This window comes from Equus przewalskii, chromosome 26 (assembly GCF_037783145.1).
Source record: "Equus przewalskii isolate Varuska chromosome 26, EquPr2, whole genome shotgun sequence".
Taxonomy (NCBI): domain Eukaryota; kingdom Metazoa; phylum Chordata; class Mammalia; order Perissodactyla; family Equidae; genus Equus; species Equus przewalskii.
Window position 1 is genome coordinate 31,080,933 of NC_091856.1, and position 18,649 is coordinate 31,099,581.

The 18,649-nt window shown below is 57.3% G+C and overlaps 1 protein-coding gene across 3 annotated transcripts in view; it reads right to left on the reverse strand.

Annotated features, from left to right (window-relative positions):
• Positions 1-18,088, reverse strand: part of ENG (endoglin) — a 34,795-nt gene extending 16,707 nt beyond the window's left edge. Inside the window, exons 1-6 of one of the 3 annotated variants that reach the window (XM_070595524.1) lie at positions 17,948-18,088; positions 14,191-14,361; positions 13,156-13,250; positions 12,672-12,814; positions 11,954-12,408; positions 4,284-4,426 (exon numbers count right to left, since the gene is read on the reverse strand). In XM_070595524.1, the coding sequence (XP_070451625.1) occupies positions 4,284-4,426; positions 11,954-12,347 (537 nt within the window). In that variant the 5' untranslated portion in view covers positions 12,348-12,408; positions 12,672-12,814; positions 13,156-13,250; positions 14,191-14,361; positions 17,948-18,088. Of the gene's footprint in view, positions 1-4,283; positions 4,427-11,953; positions 12,815-13,155; positions 13,389-14,190; positions 14,362-17,947 lie in introns of those variants that run through there. The other 2 variants (XM_070595523.1, XM_070595522.1) reach the window with 2 other exon arrangements.
• Between the last annotated feature and the right edge of the window lie 561 nt (positions 18,089-18,649).

Below are 18,649 nucleotides of genomic sequence, written 5' to 3' on the forward strand. Positions count from 1 at the left end.
GAGTTTGGTAGAGAACAAGACAACCAGCAATGAACAGCAAGGGACACCACTAACCCCTTGGGGATGGCCGATCAGCAAATGCTTATATGCATGTATATTTCCCCTTCCTTCCATTATCCATCCACTCATCCACCCAACCCCCCATCCATCCATTCATCCATCCATCTGGTTTTTATTCCCAGACTGACCCTGAGCTAGACAATAGGCATACAGCATTAAGAGAGCAGGTGCAATCCTGCCCAGCCTGTCTGACCCCCAGTTCATGCCCCTCCACCAAGCCGGCCCCCAAGATCTACAAAGCTTGGGTCAAGAATACAAACGGCAGCCCCTGCCCCCCGGCTCACCTCCCGCATCTTCACACGTACATGTGTGGACAACCCAGCCTGGATGCCCAAGTGCTGCTGTGCCCACCCCCCACCGATAGTCACCTCGCACACCCTTCAGGTCTAGGGGAGCCTATGGCAGCCATGCAGTGCCCCCTCTAGAGGACGGACAAGAAAGAGCCCCGGGCAGCAATGGGAGGGGGTTCAACACATTCTGGCAGAGAAGCCTGGAGTAGGGTACCCTGGGGGAGGCACGCAGGTTCCAGGTGGCCATGTCGCTTTAGCCCTGCAGATTCCCCACCCCAGGGGGAGGGGTGTAACTGGAACTGGACCAGAGAGGGGCCGCTAAATGTGGGGCCCCACTTGTCCACGTCTGAGGATGGCACTGCTTTCCACAGGCCTTCACAGCCTCCCAGGATGGTCTGGGGAAGCCCAGGGCCCCTCCTGCTCTCCCTCTGCCTGAGCAGCCTTGCCTGCCCCTCTGGCCAGGAGTGAGTCAGGGCTAGAGGCCGGTGGGTTTGTCTGCTTGGGGGTGGGTGGGGCATTGTCAGCTCCTTGAGTTTGCCCAGAAGTGGGGTGAATCAGCGGCTGCCCCAGCTCTGGCCTGGCTGCCTGGGGTTTGTTAGGAGGAGAGCAGATCAGTGCAGGCGGCCTGACGGGAATCGCTGAGACACCAGGCCAGTTTCCTGTCTCCGCGGGTCAGGATGTAACCCTGGGCCCCCTCCCGGAATCCAGGCTCCGGCCTGCCCTTTGGGGACCCAGCGAGAAAGAGCCCCTGCCCAGTGGCCCCCTCGTCTGTCTGCAAACCTCCCGAACACACACACACACACACACACACCCCTGAACCTCTCTTCCCCGAGGCTCTTGGCTGCCACAGCTCATCTGCCGCCCACCCACAGGAAATCTGAGGAATCAGAGGCTGTGCAGGGGTGGACGGGAAAGCCGTTTCTTTGTGCCAGGGTTTGAAGAAGGCGGCCACAAGTCGGGAGGGGTTGGGCTGGTTGCCGAGACAGCTGCCATCCACGCTAACACTGCCAGCTCATGGTTTTTGCTTCGAGGTCTGTGCTCAAGCAGTGCCCTCTGCCAGGAATGCCCTTGGCCCCCTCTCTGTATGGCTAGACACTGGGAGCCATTTCCCTAATGCCCTCCTCCCTCCACAGTCAGTGCTCATCTTCTTGGGACCCACAGTCCCCTGTACCCACTGCCCCACATTGTCAATTCCGTCACTCAATACCAGGGCTGCTGACGCCCACCTCTGCCTCCCCTGGTCTAGGGGTGGCTCAAGGGCAGGAGTGGGCTGCTTTCTCTCTGCACCATCCATGTCCATCACAGGCCGGGCACAGGGCAGGCATCTGGCGAGGACCGCTTAAGGGGACTGTCAGGCATGGACCCCATTCTTGGGGGCTGCCCGGAGAGGAAGGTGCCTCCCAGAGAAACCACAGGTCCTTCAGTGTCACAGCAGTAGGGCCTGGGGGGACCACAGACTCCACCCTCAGGGCAGGGAGGCCAGGAGCCTCCAGGAGGAGGCCCAGCAATGTCAGGCTGGACCTCGGCTGCCTCCTCTGGAAATGGGTTCACAGCCCCTGCCTCAGCGACCTGGGAGCAATAACCTTTGGGGACCAAATCAGTTGACCTATGTGAAGATGTTCTGTAAACTACAGCAAGCCGGCCAAAATGAGTGTATTTACAGGTGGGACACAGAGCTCACAGAGGAGACATGACAATAACAACAGCATAGCTACTGTGTATCGAGCAGTCACTCTGGGCAGGCCTGCGCTCCACACTTTACCGCCACCACCCTACTCGATTCTCACAGCCCCCCGCAAGGTGGGGACCATTCTCATCTCCATGTTTCCCATGGGAAAACCAAGGTGGTGCTGCCAGTGGGGGAGCCAAAGTTCAAATGGAAGACTGTCTGGCTCCAGAGGCCATGTTCTTAACCTTTGCATCAAAGTCATATAGCAGTGCATTCATTCATTCATTCATTCATTCATACATTCAACAGTTGTTTGTAACATGTCAGGTCCTGGGCCAGATTCTCATACCCTGTGACTCTTCGGTGAGTCCCTGAGCCCAGAAAATGGGTGTCTGTTGGAGAGTGGGGAGATGGAGCTCCGTCTGCACACCTGGCACTAAATGAAGTGCCAGCCAGTGACAGATCCAGGACTGGCGCCCCGGTCTCCCGAACCTGAGCTCTCTCTCCACCACCTCCTCAAACAAACACGCCCGGCAGTCCTGGAGCTTGCAGCCTGGCTACTTGAACTAAAAGGCACATGCTCCATGCACAGAATTCTCTAGAAGAGGCAGGGGGTGACAGGGAGATTCTGTTGTCATGAGCTCTAGGATGACATGCGTTACAATGGCTCTCTGCCATCCCCCTAAAAATCCTCCAATGACTGTCACTGCCAACAGGACAAAAACCAAACTCCTTAGCATGGCGATGAGGCCTTTTCCGTCTCCCTAGCCCTGCCCCAAGGTGAACTGTAAGCTCCTGCCGCAGCAACCACACGCGACCCCAACCGCGGCCCACTTCCCTGCCTTGTGCTCCCTCCATCCTTTCCATCCTCTGCCTCCCCACCCCCGACCTCCTTCACTTGGTGAGCTCCCGGTCATCCTTAGTGTTGTCGTTTCCTCCGGGAAGCCCTGCCTCATCTCACAGCAGCTGGGGTACCCCTGCCCTGTGCTCCCCGAGAAAGTGCCAATCACCTGGACCCTGGCTGTCTGTCTACACGTGTGTCTCCCATAGCCCTGGGCACGTGGCGGGGGGCCTTCCTCTGACTGGCCTGCTGTTGAGTGATTAGGCTAGGGGGATCCCAGTCACCCGGAGGGGGCACAGAGACCTGAACATCTGGACGAACAAAATGGACTTACAGAGGGCAATCTAATTTTCCACATCATTACCAAACTTGAAAAAAATTACAATGGCTCCAAAAAGCACATAACGTTTGTGTGGCACTATCTGTGGTTTTGGGGATTATCGAAGCCCACAGTCCTAGCGGCAGGCGGGGCGGTGGGGAGCAGGCCCCCCGCGATATTGGTGGTCTGGGCGCCGTCTTATCACTGCACAAACGCCGGGCAACCCAACAGTCCCCGAGGCAGTTTGTCCCTAAGTTTACTCTGAGCTGACGCCACTGAATTGCTGTCAGGACCCAAGGCCACATCAGCCAGGTGTGGCCTCCAGCCCAGACATGGCCTGAACACTGAGACCCACCAGGAAGCCAGGGGACAGCCCAGTGGAGTCTCGGGGGAGCTGGTGTCAGCTCTGGCCCTGAGCATGTGACCTCACCTCTCTAGGCCTCCGTTTCCTCCTCTGAAAAGTACGGGTCCTAACAGAGCCTGACAGATGGGCCCTTGAGAGGCTCAATATGTGTACGATGTTTATCAGTTCCCGGCACTTAGTAGGCCTAGCACACAGTAAGCACTCAATCAATGTGTTATTATTATTGAGGGACCTTAGACAAACTGATGGTGGACATCAGGAGTGTTCTTGTGGGGAGAAGAGTCCCCAAGGTGGCATCACTCTCTCTGTGGGGCTGCCTGGCCAGCTCACAGATGTCCAATGGGGGACATTTCAGGGCAGGAGATTTGGGATCCGCTGAGGGAAGCACTTGCTCACAGTCAGAGCTGCCTAGAGCACAGCTGTGTCCACTGAGAAGCAGTGACGGCCCACCACGGAGGGGCGTGAGCCGCAGCTGACTGGTCCACTGCTCCACTGGGTCGTGGCCAAACCCAGTCCTCCCCACCTGGGTCTTGTGGTCGTATCCAGAAGATTGCCCTGATCCTGGCCCCAGAAACAGCACCTCTCATAGGCCCTGTGAGATGCCCATGTCACCCTCCTGGCAAGGGCCGTGGTGAGGCCTAAGCCCATCACTCCAGGGACAGCCACAGGAAGGCTCCCCTCATCCCATCGCCCCGGGCCTTCCTCGGGGTCCCCACCCAACCGTGCCATCGGTCACTCACCCTTGGGAACTCCAGGAAGAGGATGTGGACTTCAAGGTTAGTGTTGGGGACCTGAGCCACACAGCCCTCAGAAACCTGGCTAGTGGCATATGTCACCTTGGGGTCCGCCGGCTGTAGGTCACAACGGATGGTTTCTGCAAGACCTGTCGAGAAAGCACAGCCGGAGAGATCAGGTAAGAATAGGTTGGTGACAATTACTCCCACTTTCTGAATGTCTCCCAGGTGCTTGGCACTGACTTAGGGATTTGCTGCATCTTCACAGTTACCCTACCAAGTGGATATCATTACATCCTTTCCACAGACGAAGAAACTGAGGATCAGAAAGGAAAAATCTCCTGCCTGAGATCATAGTGCTACTAGGTGTAGGGCTGACATATAAAATGCAGGACACCCAGTTAACTTTGAATAAGTAAAAAATGAATAGTTTTTTAAAGGATAAGTATATCCCAAATATTGCACGGGATATACTTATACTAAGTTTTTCTCCATTGTTTATCTGAAATTCAAATTCAACTGGGCATCCTATACTTTTATTTGCTGCATCATCTGGTGACCATAACTGTGTGACAGGGCCCACACGTGCGGGCCCCAAGCTTCCAGGCTGGTTCACTCCAGAGGAAGGCGAGAGCTGAGATCAGGAGTCAGAACTTCTCCTCTTGTGTCTCAAGGAGGCCAAGAAGAATGGGTCAAGGAGAGTTGAGTCTCCTGGCCCCAAGGGACAGAGTGAGCCAAAAGGGCGGCCCAGGTTGGGAAGGCGGCTGCCAGAGGAGGCCGCTGAGCTCGCCACCGGGCTGCCCGGAAACGCAGGTCCTGAGGGAAGGGAATGGAATTTCACCCCGACCCAACAGAGGAGGAAGAGGAAATGAGGCCCCTACACCTCGTCCTAAGGAATGTGCCGGGGCAGGGGCCTCCGGAGGAGGGAAGGAGCACAGAGAAGGGGAGACTGTTTGGAAGTTTGTGTCTCCATCTTGTCGCGCTCACTTCCTGTTTTCTTGGAGATCAAAGATGGGCGCGGAGGGACTGGCCGCACGTCCAGCCGACGCCAGCTCAGAGGAGGGGGCAGGGAGGCCTCTTCCGAATGGCAGGCTACTGGGCTGTCTTTTGCCCGACTCGCCTCCGTCCCCACCTTTCCACCGCCTGCTTGGCCTGAGGACCCCCAGAGGTCAAAGCAGGACACAAGATGGCCGCCGTTGGCCATGCAACATCATCCATCAGCAACAGCTTGGGAAGGATAAGTTCAGGAAGAGGACATGTGGCCACCATGGGGGCTGAGGCCTTGTAAGTCCTCACCCTGGCCTGGTCCTGTGGGCCAGGGGCTCCAGAGTGCCTGGGGAATGTGGCATTTTGGTCGAAAGCAAGGTCCCTGGAGCCAGGCCAACCTGGGCTGGAATCTCAGGCCCAACACGAGCTGTGTGGCTTTAGTGAGCAATTTCACCCCTTGGAGCTTCAGTCTCCTTGTCTGGAACAGGACAAGGACAGAACCCACGACCCGTAGAGGCTGTTGAGAGGACTGCCCGAGACGGTACACAGTAGTTCTTTTTGTCACAGTTATTTGATTGACTTCAGTCACTGGAGAAGCATTGATTGTCAAAGGTGGGGGTGGTGGTGACTGGTGTCTCTGGCCAGCGACTCCCTCACCCCAGGAGACTCAAGGGCTGGCACCATCTCCTGCTGTCCCACCCCTTTGTGACCCACCAACCCCTCGGAGCTTCCCACCCTCCCCCTGTCCCCATCAGTGAACACAGGCTTCTTGGCTGTTACCTAGTCTGCGCGCCTCCTATGCAGATGGGGAGAGTGAGGCCGGAGAGGCGGGAGGTGCCAGAGTCATACCACACATGGCTGACCAGGCTGGACCTCGTCCTCACCTCGCCCCACATGACCCGGGTCTGGCCTGCAGATTAGCGCAGCGCCTTCCTCCTTCCCTCCGGACTTTCCCTGCCCCCTCCTCAGACTTCCAGGAACCCCAGTTCCTCCCGGATCGCTGGGGCCGCCCGGCCGCCTCCTCCATGCCGTCAGCGGGAGAGGCCACAGGCCTGGCCATTATGTAATGATCAGATAACAGGCCAGGCTGGGAGATCAGATAAGAGGTCCATTTATTTTGGGGCCTTTTCGAATCCTGGCCGCCCCCACCCCGCAGACGAGAATGGGGAGACAGGAGGGAGTGTGACGCCCGGCCGTCTCCCGGAGCCGAGCCGGAGGCGGGCCCAGACAGAGCTGAAAACAATCCCCTGGCACCAAGGGAAACCGGGGCCTCCCGGGACCCAGTCAGGGGAGGCGCCGCTGGGGGCCTGGGTGACTGGTCGGAGTGAGAGACCCGGGAGCCACCTCCCACCTCTGCCCCCGTCCTCTTCCTCCCCATCCCACAAGCACAGAGCCACCTCGGGGCTTCCCAAACGGCCACCCCCAGCATCTCGGGAGGCCACAGAGGGTAACGGTCCAGAAAAGCAGCTCTGGAGCCAGACTGGCTTCAGTCAAATCCTAACTCTGTCTCTTAAACAGCAGGTCACCTTGAGCAAAAAAAAGCCTAACTTCTCAGAGCCTCAGTTTCCCCACTTGCAAAACAGCTTCCATTCTGCTTCCTGGGAGCCAGGTACAGTTTCGAGGCTTTCCATGAGTTCACTCATTTGATCGTCACAGCAGCCCTGCCAGGGGGGTACTGTTATTGTAACTATTTGACACGCGGGGAAACTGAAATTAGGGAGGTGCGAGAATTTGCCCAAGGTTACCCAGCTATTAAGTGGCAGGGGCTGTATCTGAACCCAGACAACTCAGCTCCAGTACCCAGCACCCACTTCGCAGGTTGTGTGTCAGCTTGGTGAGGTGGCCCGTGCAACGAGCCTGGTACCAAGAAAGTGTCCTAGACACACGAGCTGAAATAATTTCGTGATTCCAGGGCAGACCCTTTTGACAAGCGTCTTTTCTGCTCTCTCTCTTCTTCAGCCACCCAGCCACCTCTTTCTCCTTTTGGGGTCCACTGATAGTCTCACAGATTTCTCTCCTTCCAGCCCAAACACTCCCCACCAGGCCCGGCCACTAGCGAGGCCTCCAAACTCCTTCCTCCAGTCTTGCCATGGCTGCCCAGTGCCTGCAGGGTCAAGTCCACACTCCACAACCTGGAACGGAATTAAAAAGTGCAGGGATACTCTAGATGCCAAAGGTTCGGATCCTGATTCTGCCACCTTCCAGCTGCCTTTCCATGCCTCAGTGTTACTATCTGTAAAGTGGGGATGGTGATAATCCCAATACCCTCCTCATCGAGTTGGTGAGAACATTGGTAACACACACGTGTTGGTACATGCACGGTGCTGAGCAGGCTCCTGATGTGTGAGGATTGCTCAGGAACTGGCACTGCTGTCACGATTATTTATGCCCGGTCAGTGGGGAGATGTGAGCTTTTCCTTCAAACTCCTTGCTCCTTGCCTCTACCATGCCCTTTCCCGGACCAATGGTCTTCCTTTATTTGGCCACTTGGTCAACTTCTACTCATCCTTCAAAACCCTGTTGTGAAAATCTCATCAGAACCCATCCGGTTGCGCTCTAGGTGAGAGGGTCACTGTAGGTGCAGGAAAGTGACCAAACGCCCGGGGTGAGAAGATCTGACAACAGGGAGCTCCTCATCATCTCCCCTAAGGCAGTACAGCACAGTGGTTAGGCCCAGCGCTCAATCCCCAGCTGCTCACTTCTGGGCTGCGTCACTCGGGCAAATTCCTTCACCTGCCTGTGCCCCAGCCTCCTCGGCTGTAGAACAGGGGTGACAGGAGTGTCTGCTTCATCGGGCTTTGGGGAAGGTTAAGGCTGATAGTACAATGACGGGTGTAGAGCAGTGTCTGGCGTATAGTAAACACTAAATCAATGTCAGCCGTTATATTTGTCTCTTCTCCCTCACCCCTCTCACAGGTACTGAAGTCAGCTCGGCCCTGGATGAGGGTCCTCTTCAGCCTCCAGGGCTGATGCCCCAAAGCCAGGGCTGGAGCCAGGCAGGAGGACCCAGGGGACCCAGGAGCCTGGCTTTCCCAGCCGCCCACACCCAGGCTGCCGAACCTGCAGGGAAATGAAGCTGGGCTCAGCAGCAGACAGCCTGGGCTTGAAATCTGGACCTGTCACTTGTCCCGAGCCTTGATTTCCTCATCTGTAAACTGGGTACGGAGACAAAGAGCTGCCTAATGCTCTGGGGACACAGAAGCGGTGGCTCCCTCCGTCTTGCCCAGATCCCCCCTCAGGCCCTCAAGTGAGTAGACCAGGCCTGTCCTCAGAAGGCCCAGCACTGTCCCGTCTGTGACCACGAGAGAGGGTCTCTCTCTCCCTCTGGTCTTAGTGTCGCCATCCATCTGGCTGAGATGAGAGAGAATCCTAATGGTCGTGTCCCCCCGTCCCCAGGCACCCACCCTCTCCTGACTCACACAGCTCCCACTCCAACCTCTTTTTCTTCCTGGCAAATGGGAAGCTGCCCCAAATGAAGCCTCTAAGGGATGGATATTTGCGGTCTCTGTCCTACGTAGTTAGTCCTCTCTAAAGAGTCCAGACCCCCACACAGGTGGCTGGCGGCAGGGGGCTCCAAGTCACACCTCTGCCCCATGCTCCAGCAAACACTCACGGATGCATAGGAAACACTCTTTAATCCCAGCCGCCCAACATGGGCCCCAGACCCCACCACCCCACTGCTGGGACTCTATCCAAGTGAAATATTCCAAAATACAGGAAAAGGTACACGTATCAAAAATGTGCACGGAGGTGGTATTTATAACTAGACCCAAAGGGGAAACCACCTAAATATTCAACAATAGGGGATTCATTGTCAAACGATGGGATGACACATTTAAGGGAAAGAATATTCCAGAACCACAATGGGACAGTTATGGAGTCTACGTGACAACATAGAAACCTTCTGGGATGTAAGAAGGAGACACAAGACTCCCATGTGTTAATCCACCTGCATTAAAATTACCTTAAAAAGCTACGAAAACGAGTAAGCAATCCACCGGCATGCTAACAACGTCTGTATTCGTAAAGGAGTTTGGGAGCTAATTTTTTCTCCTCTTATCTATTTTCTCTGAGGAGCACGCTGAAGTGAATATATGGTTAATATATTGCTTTTTAAAAGATCTCTAAATGTCCGTTCTTAAAAAAAAGATTCCAACATGCCAAAAAAGCGTGTCTTAGAAAGTAAAAATCCCCTAGAGAAACCCAGTGCTAGAACACAGTGACATCAGGATTCTCTCTGTGCACCTTGTGAGTTATTACTCCTCATTCTTACAGAAGGGGGATCCATGCTGTTTGGGTACCTAACAGGGTGTCCCAGACATCTGTCCCCAGCAGGGTAGATATAGATGTAGCTTTTCCTTGTTAATGGCTGCATGGTATTCCCCTGAGTAATAATTCATTTAATGGGGCCCAGGCCGATGGCCATTCTGGCGGTTTCCGGTTGCTGGGCTTTTGTTACAGGTACCTACAGACCATACATCTTTACAAGTTGCACAAATAATGCCATAGGGCTGACTTCTGAAGGGTGAGTTGTTACACAAGTTACGGTTTTGAGAGATTCTGCCAAGCTGTGTTCCCGGAAGGCTGGACCCCTTTGGGGCCCTGTTTCGGACCCATTTCACCCCCTCCAGCCTGAATGAGGGTGCCTGGTCACTCCCACCCCTGCCCCGGTGTGGAGATCTGGGTTCCACGCCCTGGCCCAGACCTCCATCTGCCCTCTACCGGCCTCAGTTTCCCCAACTGTATATGAGTTGAGCTGGATGGTGTGGAAAGGCCTTGAGCCCTGTGATGGCCAGGGTGCTGGGACCTGCTCGCAGGAGCAGACTGATAAATTTTCAGAAGTTTTTCCAACTGGCTATTAAACACAGCTATTATTAAAAATAAAATTTTAAGCTTCATTTAATTTAGCTTAATTTAATTATATATTTTTAAAAGGTAATAAATATCAAAACTCATTACTTCCTAATTATTTTACTCCATTTTACTATCATCTATGCTCTTGAGGTTATCTACGCCTTTCAGATCTGTGTGGTGGAAATGCCAGATAAAGGTGGACTGCCAGGCACAGCATCCTGGCTCTGGTGCTCCCTGCCACGCACAGCATCCCGGCTCCGAGTCTGGTGCTCCCCGCCACGCACAGCATCCCGGCTCCGAGTCTGGGCTCGGTAGCTTGAAGTCAGCCGGGTGGGAACATTCACACCACGGAAATTGGCAAACGCTCCCCCCACCCCTGTTGTTGATTATCTGCCAGCACGCCCCTGCCTTTGATCCTATAAAACCAGGCCCTAGAGATCTGCATGGATCTTTCTCTGATGACCAAGAGGAAGAGAGCGTTATCAAGCTAGAAGTGTGGAGGAGGCAGGAGAAAGGCAGGGTAGCCTGGAGGCGCATGGTGGGGTTCAGGTAGGGCTTGTCTGAGCTGTGTGAACCTGGCAGGTCACAGCCTCCACTTCCTGTCCTGTAAAATGGGGTGATAATGGCAGCCATCTTGCAGAGTTATGGCCAGCTGTATGGAGAGGGGCTGCCACATCCCATGTAGTTAGGAGCAAGTGTTCTCGGAGCGACAGGCCTGGGGTCGAATCCCTGCGATGTCACTTAATGTCGGAGACCCAGTTCTTGTCCTTCAGTGAGGCTGTGGTAAGAGCCTTAGAGACCAAGGCTTAGGGACTTTAAAATGTATGTGTCGGGGGTGGGGGGGGGTGGCCACTGCTGCTGCTGTTCCGGTTCTCGCCCCCCCCCCCCCCCCCGATCCTTTAGGGAGTTCCTAGATACGCCATGGGTGAGGGGTGTCCACAGGGCCATCCTGTGGCTTTAGGTGGATGAAAGGCAGGGTCCAGCGAGGCCCCAGCGAGTGGGATGAGGGTGAGGGTCCCCAGCTCCTCACGGCCCCTCATCTGGTCATTTCAGAAGGCAGCAGAGGACCCCAGGCTGAGGACCCCCAGACAGAACCCCGAGTCCAGGCCTGCACCCCCATTCCGTAGGCTTCCTGGGGAGCAGAGAAGGGAGCAGAGCCCGGGGAGAGCACTGTGTTCAAGAGGGATCTGGGAGCCGCTCCCGAGTCCCAGGAAGGTGAGGGTGGAGGAATTGAAAGCTAATCATAAAACAACAACAATAACATCACGGAAACAACTACCCTGCCTGAGGGCTCTCTCGACAGATGTCACCTCAATGCCTCACCACCGGCCTTCGCAACGCCCAAGGGGAGTTCTGTATCATCTCCGCTTCACTCAGAGGCCTGAAGGTTTTCCCCCAAGATCACACCATAAAGAAGTAATGCCGTGAGATTTGAACCCAGAGCCCTGGCCGAGACCATGGGCCCTCTTTCCCACACGTTCCTCAGATGGGAAACTCAAGGCCCAGAGAGGGCAGGAGACTCTGCCAGGGCTGCACAGCACTCTGGGACCTGGGTTTCCTGGGGAGAAACTGGACATAGCTGGGAGGCCAGAGGCCAGAGGACAGGTTTAAGGTAAATAGCTCATCCCTGTTTGCCTGAGACTTCTAGCGCTAAGTTCTCTGTCCTGACAAACCAGGAGGGTTGGTCACCCTGACATCCCCTTGGGCTGTCCTAAACCCCCAGGACAGTTCCACGGGGCATGAGATCAGGACACAGGAAAGAGGCCAGGAACACTTGGGGCCTGGTCTGTGCTCTGAGGGCCAAGTCTCCCCACCCGGGGTCCCTGGACACCTACTTGTGGGGCTGAGGCTGCAGACGGCCAGCAGCAGGGCAACGACCTGGGGGAGCGCGCCTCGGTCCATGGTGTCCACGCGGGGCTCTGTGCGCTGGGCCTTATCCGGTGTCCAGGGGCAGGGCCGCGGGCGGGCGCGGGGGCTGGCGTGGGCTCGCGCGAGGACCCAAGGGGAGCAGGCGGCCGGCGCGACGGCGTCCCTGCTCCAGCCTTCTGAGGTGGCGGCCGAGGGGTCAGGAGAAGTGGGCACGGGGGCGCAGGGCCAGGCGGGGGGCGCGGGCCGAGAGATGAGCCGGGAGCGCGCGCGGGGCTCCTGGGGGCGGCAGCTGGGGCCCGGCCCGAGGATGCGGACGGAGGCTGGGGTATGACCGGCGGCAGCGGGGAGCTCCCGGCTCATCCAGCCAGGCCCAGAGAGGCAGGAAATGCGCTTCCTTAGAGAAGGGGCCGGGCCAGGCGGCCTGCCAGGCGGGGAGAGGAAGTGCCATGGGCTTTGTCACTGGGTGGGGGGCCCCGGGGCGGGGGGAGGCAGTGGGGTGGGAGGGCCCAGGCTCCAGGCTTCTCTCCCCATGCACCCCATCCTCCCATCCCACCCTCTCCAGGGCTGGCTGGTGGGATGCATCTGGCAGCCCCCAGGGGGCAGATGACAACAATCACCCTAACAGCCCACCAAAGGACCTTGCAGGGAGCAGGCCCTGGCCAAGGCGGTTCATGTGGGACTCACAGCCCTGTGAACTCAGTGTTCCCATTTTGCAGATAGGAAACAGAGGCCTGGTGAGGTCAGATGAGTGGCCCAAGGAGGTGGTGGCGTTGGGATTCTCGTCAGGCACCGAAGCCAGCTTACACAACACGACCCGAGCTGTCAGTCTGGGTTTTGCAGGAGGAGAAACTGAGGCCCAGGTTAAGGAAGCAACACTCCCAAATTGGCACAGGGTGGCAGCTGGGGCTGAGGCCTCAGGCCTAAGAGGACAGGGGACCTGCCCAGGGCCACACACTTTGTGCCTGCCCCTCCATGGGGACAAAATCCTTCAGGGACAAAAGGCAGCCCCAACGGAAAGGGGGACACACTCTAATGGCTTTTCTGAAGCCATTCACATGGTCCTGGGTTCAAAACCCTGCTCTGCTTGCTCTGAGCCGTGAGGCCCTCAGCCAATCCTCTCACCCTTCGTCACCCTGTTTGTAAAGTGGGCACATGGTGCCCTCCTCACCAGGCTGCTGTGAGATTTCCAGGGGTCGGGGCACCACAGCGCTGAGTCCTGGGCCTGGCACACAGGAAGTGCTCCCCCGTCAGTGCTCCCTGAGCCTGGAAGACAATCCCAGAACCTGTCCCTTGTTCATTCTGCCAGCTATGTGCCGGCCATGGTGCAAGCGTCAGGCCCAAGGGAGCTCAGAGGAGGAATCCCGAGCTGCCTGGAGGAGGTGGCATTTAGGCCTGGCCTGTGAAAAACTAGGCGAGTTGGGGGGAAAGGGTAAAAAAGGGGGTGAGGAGGGCTTGTCGGGCATGGGGACCAGCTTGCGCAAAGGCACAGAAGCAGGAAGTGGTCGGACCACTGTGGGACAAGCAGGGGTGTGGTAGGGACAGGAAGCCCAGAGAGGCAGATGCTGGCTGGGGGGCCTCGAATGCCAGCCTCGGGGAGTCACGGAGGGTTCTGGAGCAGAAGGTGCCGGCAGAGCTGGGCTTTGAGAAGACAGATCTTGGTGTGTGCTGGCAGGACCCACAGCGGGGTGGGGCCAGCAGTCTGCCTCTTGTACTTGTCCTGGTCACAGATGGAGAAAGCGAGGCCCAGGGAGGGAGGAGGAGGTGGGAGCCCTGGGTGCCTCCGGAGGGGGCAGAGCAGGAGTGTGCTGTCTCTGCAGGAGCTGACAGGGGAGGGAAGGGCAGGTGTGGCTCCTGGGGTGGGGATTGGGGAAGGTTTGCTCGCCCAGCCCTGTGGCTGCCCAGCCACTTCCTGGCTGGGCATGGGCGCGGGGTCACGGGAGACCCATCCATGCCCGGCAAGCCGGGAAGGCTGTGATGGGGCGGAGGGGGCCACCCCAGGAGCGGCAGCTCCTCTGCCTTTTTCTGTAGGTGCAGAGATGGGGAGGTGGGCACAAGGAGGCAAAGGATGGCTTCAGTGGGGGACAGTGGGGCGGCTCTGAGGGCTCTCTAGGCCCCCAGACCAGTGTCTGTGCCCCAGGGACAGTTAATCCAGCCCCAGGGCCTGAGCTCTCCCAGTGCACCAGGCCCCACCCTAGGCGTTCACCTTATCAGCTCTGAATCCTTGCGGCCGCTCCTGGAGGCCGGGGCCGTCACCACTGCCAGAGGAGGACCCTGGGCTTCCTGAAAGTTGAGTGACCCCCAGCTGGAAAGTGGTGCCTCCGGGGCTGCCTGGCTCCAAGCGCACCTCCTTCCCTGCTGCCACCACCTGAGCTGACTATAGAGAGGACAGATGTCACGGGGGCTGTGGGTGTCACAGGGTGAGGCAGATTGTCGTCGGGAGTGGGTGTCGGGGCATCCGGGGCCATAACAGGGACCCCCGAAGAGGCTTTTCACAAACCTCCCTCCACGCTGCAGAACCCACCGCCACCCACGTTATAAACAAGGCCAATGGATTCTCTAGAAAGCAGGAAAGGCTGCACGTGGACACGAGGAAGAGCTTGTAGGAAACCTCCAGGGAGAAAAACCCTACAGACAGCCCCAGGAGGGCGGGGAGCCCTGACCCCAGAGACCAAGTGGAGGGAGGGAGAGACTGGGACCCCCAGGGGTGGAGAGGAGGCCATCCTGTGGCTCTCATAGCTCCCAGGGGCTGCCCACCACCCCCAACCCATGTGGCGTCGAGCTGTGTGAGTCTCTCCACTCCATCAGAAACCCCTCGAGGGCAGGGACTCTGATGCCCCTGCGCCAGCACATGGCTGGGACCCTTGGGCTCTTGAGATCTGTTTATTGAAAGCATGAAGTGCCCTGGAAGGTAAAGCAGGGGCTGGGGCCCTGAAACTGAGGCACACAGAAGTAGGTCTTGCTCCTGTTCCCCAGTGGAAGAAGCCAGTCCCTGGACTGGTTCACCTCCCCCCGGGAAGCTTGTTAGTCATGTGGTCTCACAGCCAGGGACAGACCTTGGGTTGGCTGTCTTCCGTTTGCCCCCTAAATGCACTCTCCATCCGGCTGAGGTATGAGGTATGTCTACCTCCTCCCACCACCTCTCCCCTACACAGATCAGAGAGGAAGCAGGAGGAGGATTCTCTCCTCTGGCTCCTTTCCCGAAGGGTCCCTGCAAATTGGTGGCCTCCTTCCGCTACAGACCACGGCCCTGTCCGGACCCTCTCCACACAGCCCTTCAGGCCCAGGCTGGTCATGGCCCCCGCACCGTCCCCCGTGCTTTCCCCGCACCCTGCCCGCACCTGTGTAAACAGACCCTTCATTAAACTTTCCTCACATTATCCTCTGGGAGCGTGCCATCTGTTTCCTGCCGGGGCTCTGACTGATAGAGATGTTTTCAGGTGCCGCCTATCCACACGCCAAAGAGACATGTGGCCGATGGCCAGGCCCCTGTGCTGGACCCCACAGTGCGCAGGTGCGCAAACTCTGCTCCTGGCTGGCCTCGAGGGCCAGGGCTACAGGAAGGGATGGAGCACGTCTACCCTGGCCGCTGGCCACCGGAGGAATTTTAGGCGGCCCCCAGGGACCCCCCAGGCGGCTGTCCGTCTCCAGCGCAGGCCTGGAGCCAGCTGTTGAGAAGAGCAGGGCCAGACCCCCAGGGACAAGGGAGAAAGTGGGTGCAGAGGAAAGAGGGTGCTGGACTGGGAGTCAGGGAACCCAGGTTCTGCCCCTGGTGGCCTCAAGCAAGACCTTTGGATATTCTGGGCCTATTTCTTCTGGGCAATGGGAGGGCAGCCTGATGATCTGGAGGCTCTGGAAGCCCAGGACAAGGATCAGAATCACTCTGCCATTCAGATGCTCGCCCAGCCCTGGGCCAAGTGCCACCTCCCAGCCACCTTAACAGGCAAAGACTGTCATGTCCCCATTTTACAATAAAGGAAACTAAGGCTCAGCTGTGCACGACAACAGGGCCAGGGAGAAGCAGAGGCTAATTCAAATCTGCACCTGTCTTATCTCCCTTGGCTTCCAGAACATTCCGTCCTGGGTTTCCTCCCACCTCCCTGGTCGCCTTATCTGCCTCCTCCTGGTGCCTCCTCATCCCCCCGCACTTGGTCCCTGGGCCTGTTCCCTTCTCTGTTTACCCTCAGTCAATCCCAAGTCAGGTTTTCTCAAACCTTAGCGACCAGAACGTCATGCCCCAGCACAAACCCTGGGACTCAGGCTCAAAAAATTGAAACAAACATTTTGTGAACCCGTATATACTCTTGTGATGTGCATCCATCCTCTTTCATTTTCTCTCAAAGACGGATCACAAGTCACTCTGTTGATTTCATTACCCACCAATGGGTCTTGGCCGTAAAATAGAATGCCCTAGACCCTTGCTGCTCCAAGTGGGCTCCTCTCTCAGGCTGTACCCCAGACCTGCTGAATCAGAACCTGCATTTTATCAGATCTCAGGGCATTCTTGTGGACATTAAAATTTGAAAAGCACTGTTCTGGGTGCCCTTATCCAGACAAACAGCTTTAAATACCATCCATATACTGATGACTCCCAGCTTCATATCTCCAGCCAGAACCCTCCCCCAGGCTCCAGACCCCTGGATGTCTAACAAGCATCTCAGACCTCACGCGTCCAAATTCGGGCTCTATTCGTTCTCTGCCAACTGCTCCTGCCTCAGTCTCTCCATCTCAGACTGTGACAGTGCCCTCCTCTCGTTGCTCAAGGCTTCGGGTCGACCGTGACTCTCTCTCACACTCCTCATCCGACCCACAAGCAAATCCCGGCAGCTGCTCCCCCAAATTCCCAGTGTTTGTGGGGTTCCCACCACTCCATAGCTACCACTCTGGTCCAAGCTGCCAGCACCTCCTGGAATACTGCAATCACCTCCTCATGGAGCTGCCTTGCTCCACCCATGCCCCCAGCCCGTTCTGCATCCGCAAAGGGAGGCTGTTAAGCTAAGTCAAGTTCCATCCCCCTCTGCTCAGTGCCCTTCACAGACAACTGCCTCACTCAGCATAAAAGCCAGGGCTCCTCAAAAATCCAGTGGGCGTCCCCCGTCCCCTCTCTAACCTCACCCTCTGCTCTTCTCCCCTTTGCTCACTCCGCTCCAGCAGCACCGGCCTCCTTGCTGTTCCTTGAATGTGCCAATCACATGCCCGCCTCAGGGCCTGTGCACTTGCTCTTCCCTCTCCCTGAAACTCTCCCCCCAGATAACCACAGGGCTTGCTCCTCATCCTTTAAGCGGCAGAGCAAATGTCATATGGTCAGTGAGGGCTTCCCTGACCATCACATTTAAAATAGCTCTCTCCCCACACCAGCAGTTGGCCCCGGGGCTCCCAGCGCCGTCCGACACTCTATGTATTGTTTATTTTGTCTGTCTCTCTCTCTCTAGAACAGAAGTCTCATGGGGCCAAAGCTTTGCCTTGTTTGCTGCTGCATCTCCATCACTTAGACTAGTGCCTGGCCCGTGGTAGGCACTCACCCGATAAATGCTTACGGAATAAATGGATGGGCATAACCGCTGGGCTGCACAGCTCCAAGTTTCATAAGTCGTGATTCTGAGTCCCCAAGGGTGTGAGTCTTAGGGGCGTTCTGAGCCCAGGGACAGGGTCTCTGAAGAGGAGGAATGACTCCCCAAGGGTACAGCATGGTCACAAGGGTCAGTGGTGCCGGCAGACTGTTCTAGAAGAGTGAAGGCCCTCAAAGTCTCTCTCTCCCTCCCCGAGGAATGGTCCTGGTACCTGCCGCCTCCTGGGCGATGTTGGACCCCTTGATAAAGCCCCCTCCCCCAGGTCTGAAGAACCCATGAAGACCACCTCGGAGGCAGAAGGATTCCACTGGGCCAGGATTCTAGAACCTCTGAGGGTAAGGGCTCTGAGTTCATAGAGAGGGAAACTGAGGCCCAAGAAGGGGAGACACTCACCCAGCACCTCATGAATACTGCTGGTCAGCACAGGCAGGAGACCCTGCACCAGAACCCCAGGATGGGGGCAGAAACAGGACTGGCAGGCTAGGCCCTGGGCCCCTGCCCCGCTGTGTGACCTGGGGCAAGCCACACACCCTCTCTGAGTCTGCTTCCCGAGCTAGGAAGCCCTGCGCTCCACAGGCTGCGCATGTCCTGTAGAGCTCTGGCCCCCACCCTTTCAAAGCCCCCCCACCGTGGAGCCGCCAGGCCTTCCTGTTTACTCGAGGCCCCTCTCGCGGCTGGGAGGCGACAGCCTTGGCCTCCTCTGCTCCCTGCTTCCTTCCTCTCCCACTTCAGCGCCTCCGGCCAGGCCCTCAGGGCCCCCGAGGCCAAGACTTAGGGGAGCAGTCCAAGGGGTGCATCTGAGGCCACCCTTCCAGGGGGCCCACCCACAAGCTCTCCTCTCTGAAACCCTGAGGTCACAGAGGCTATACCCTCCTTCTGGCTGGTGAGAATGTTCTGGCACCTTGGGGCAAGCTGTTGCCTGGAGTGTCCCTGGAAATGTGAAGAGTGACAACACTGTCTGGCATCCGACGCCACACCCAGCTCTCAGCCCACCGCGGGATGATGAGCACATCCTGACCCTAGAGATGTGCCCTCCCCCCCCACCCCCTCCAGGCTCCCGCCTGCACAGCGCAGGTTCTCTCCGAGCTACCCAAA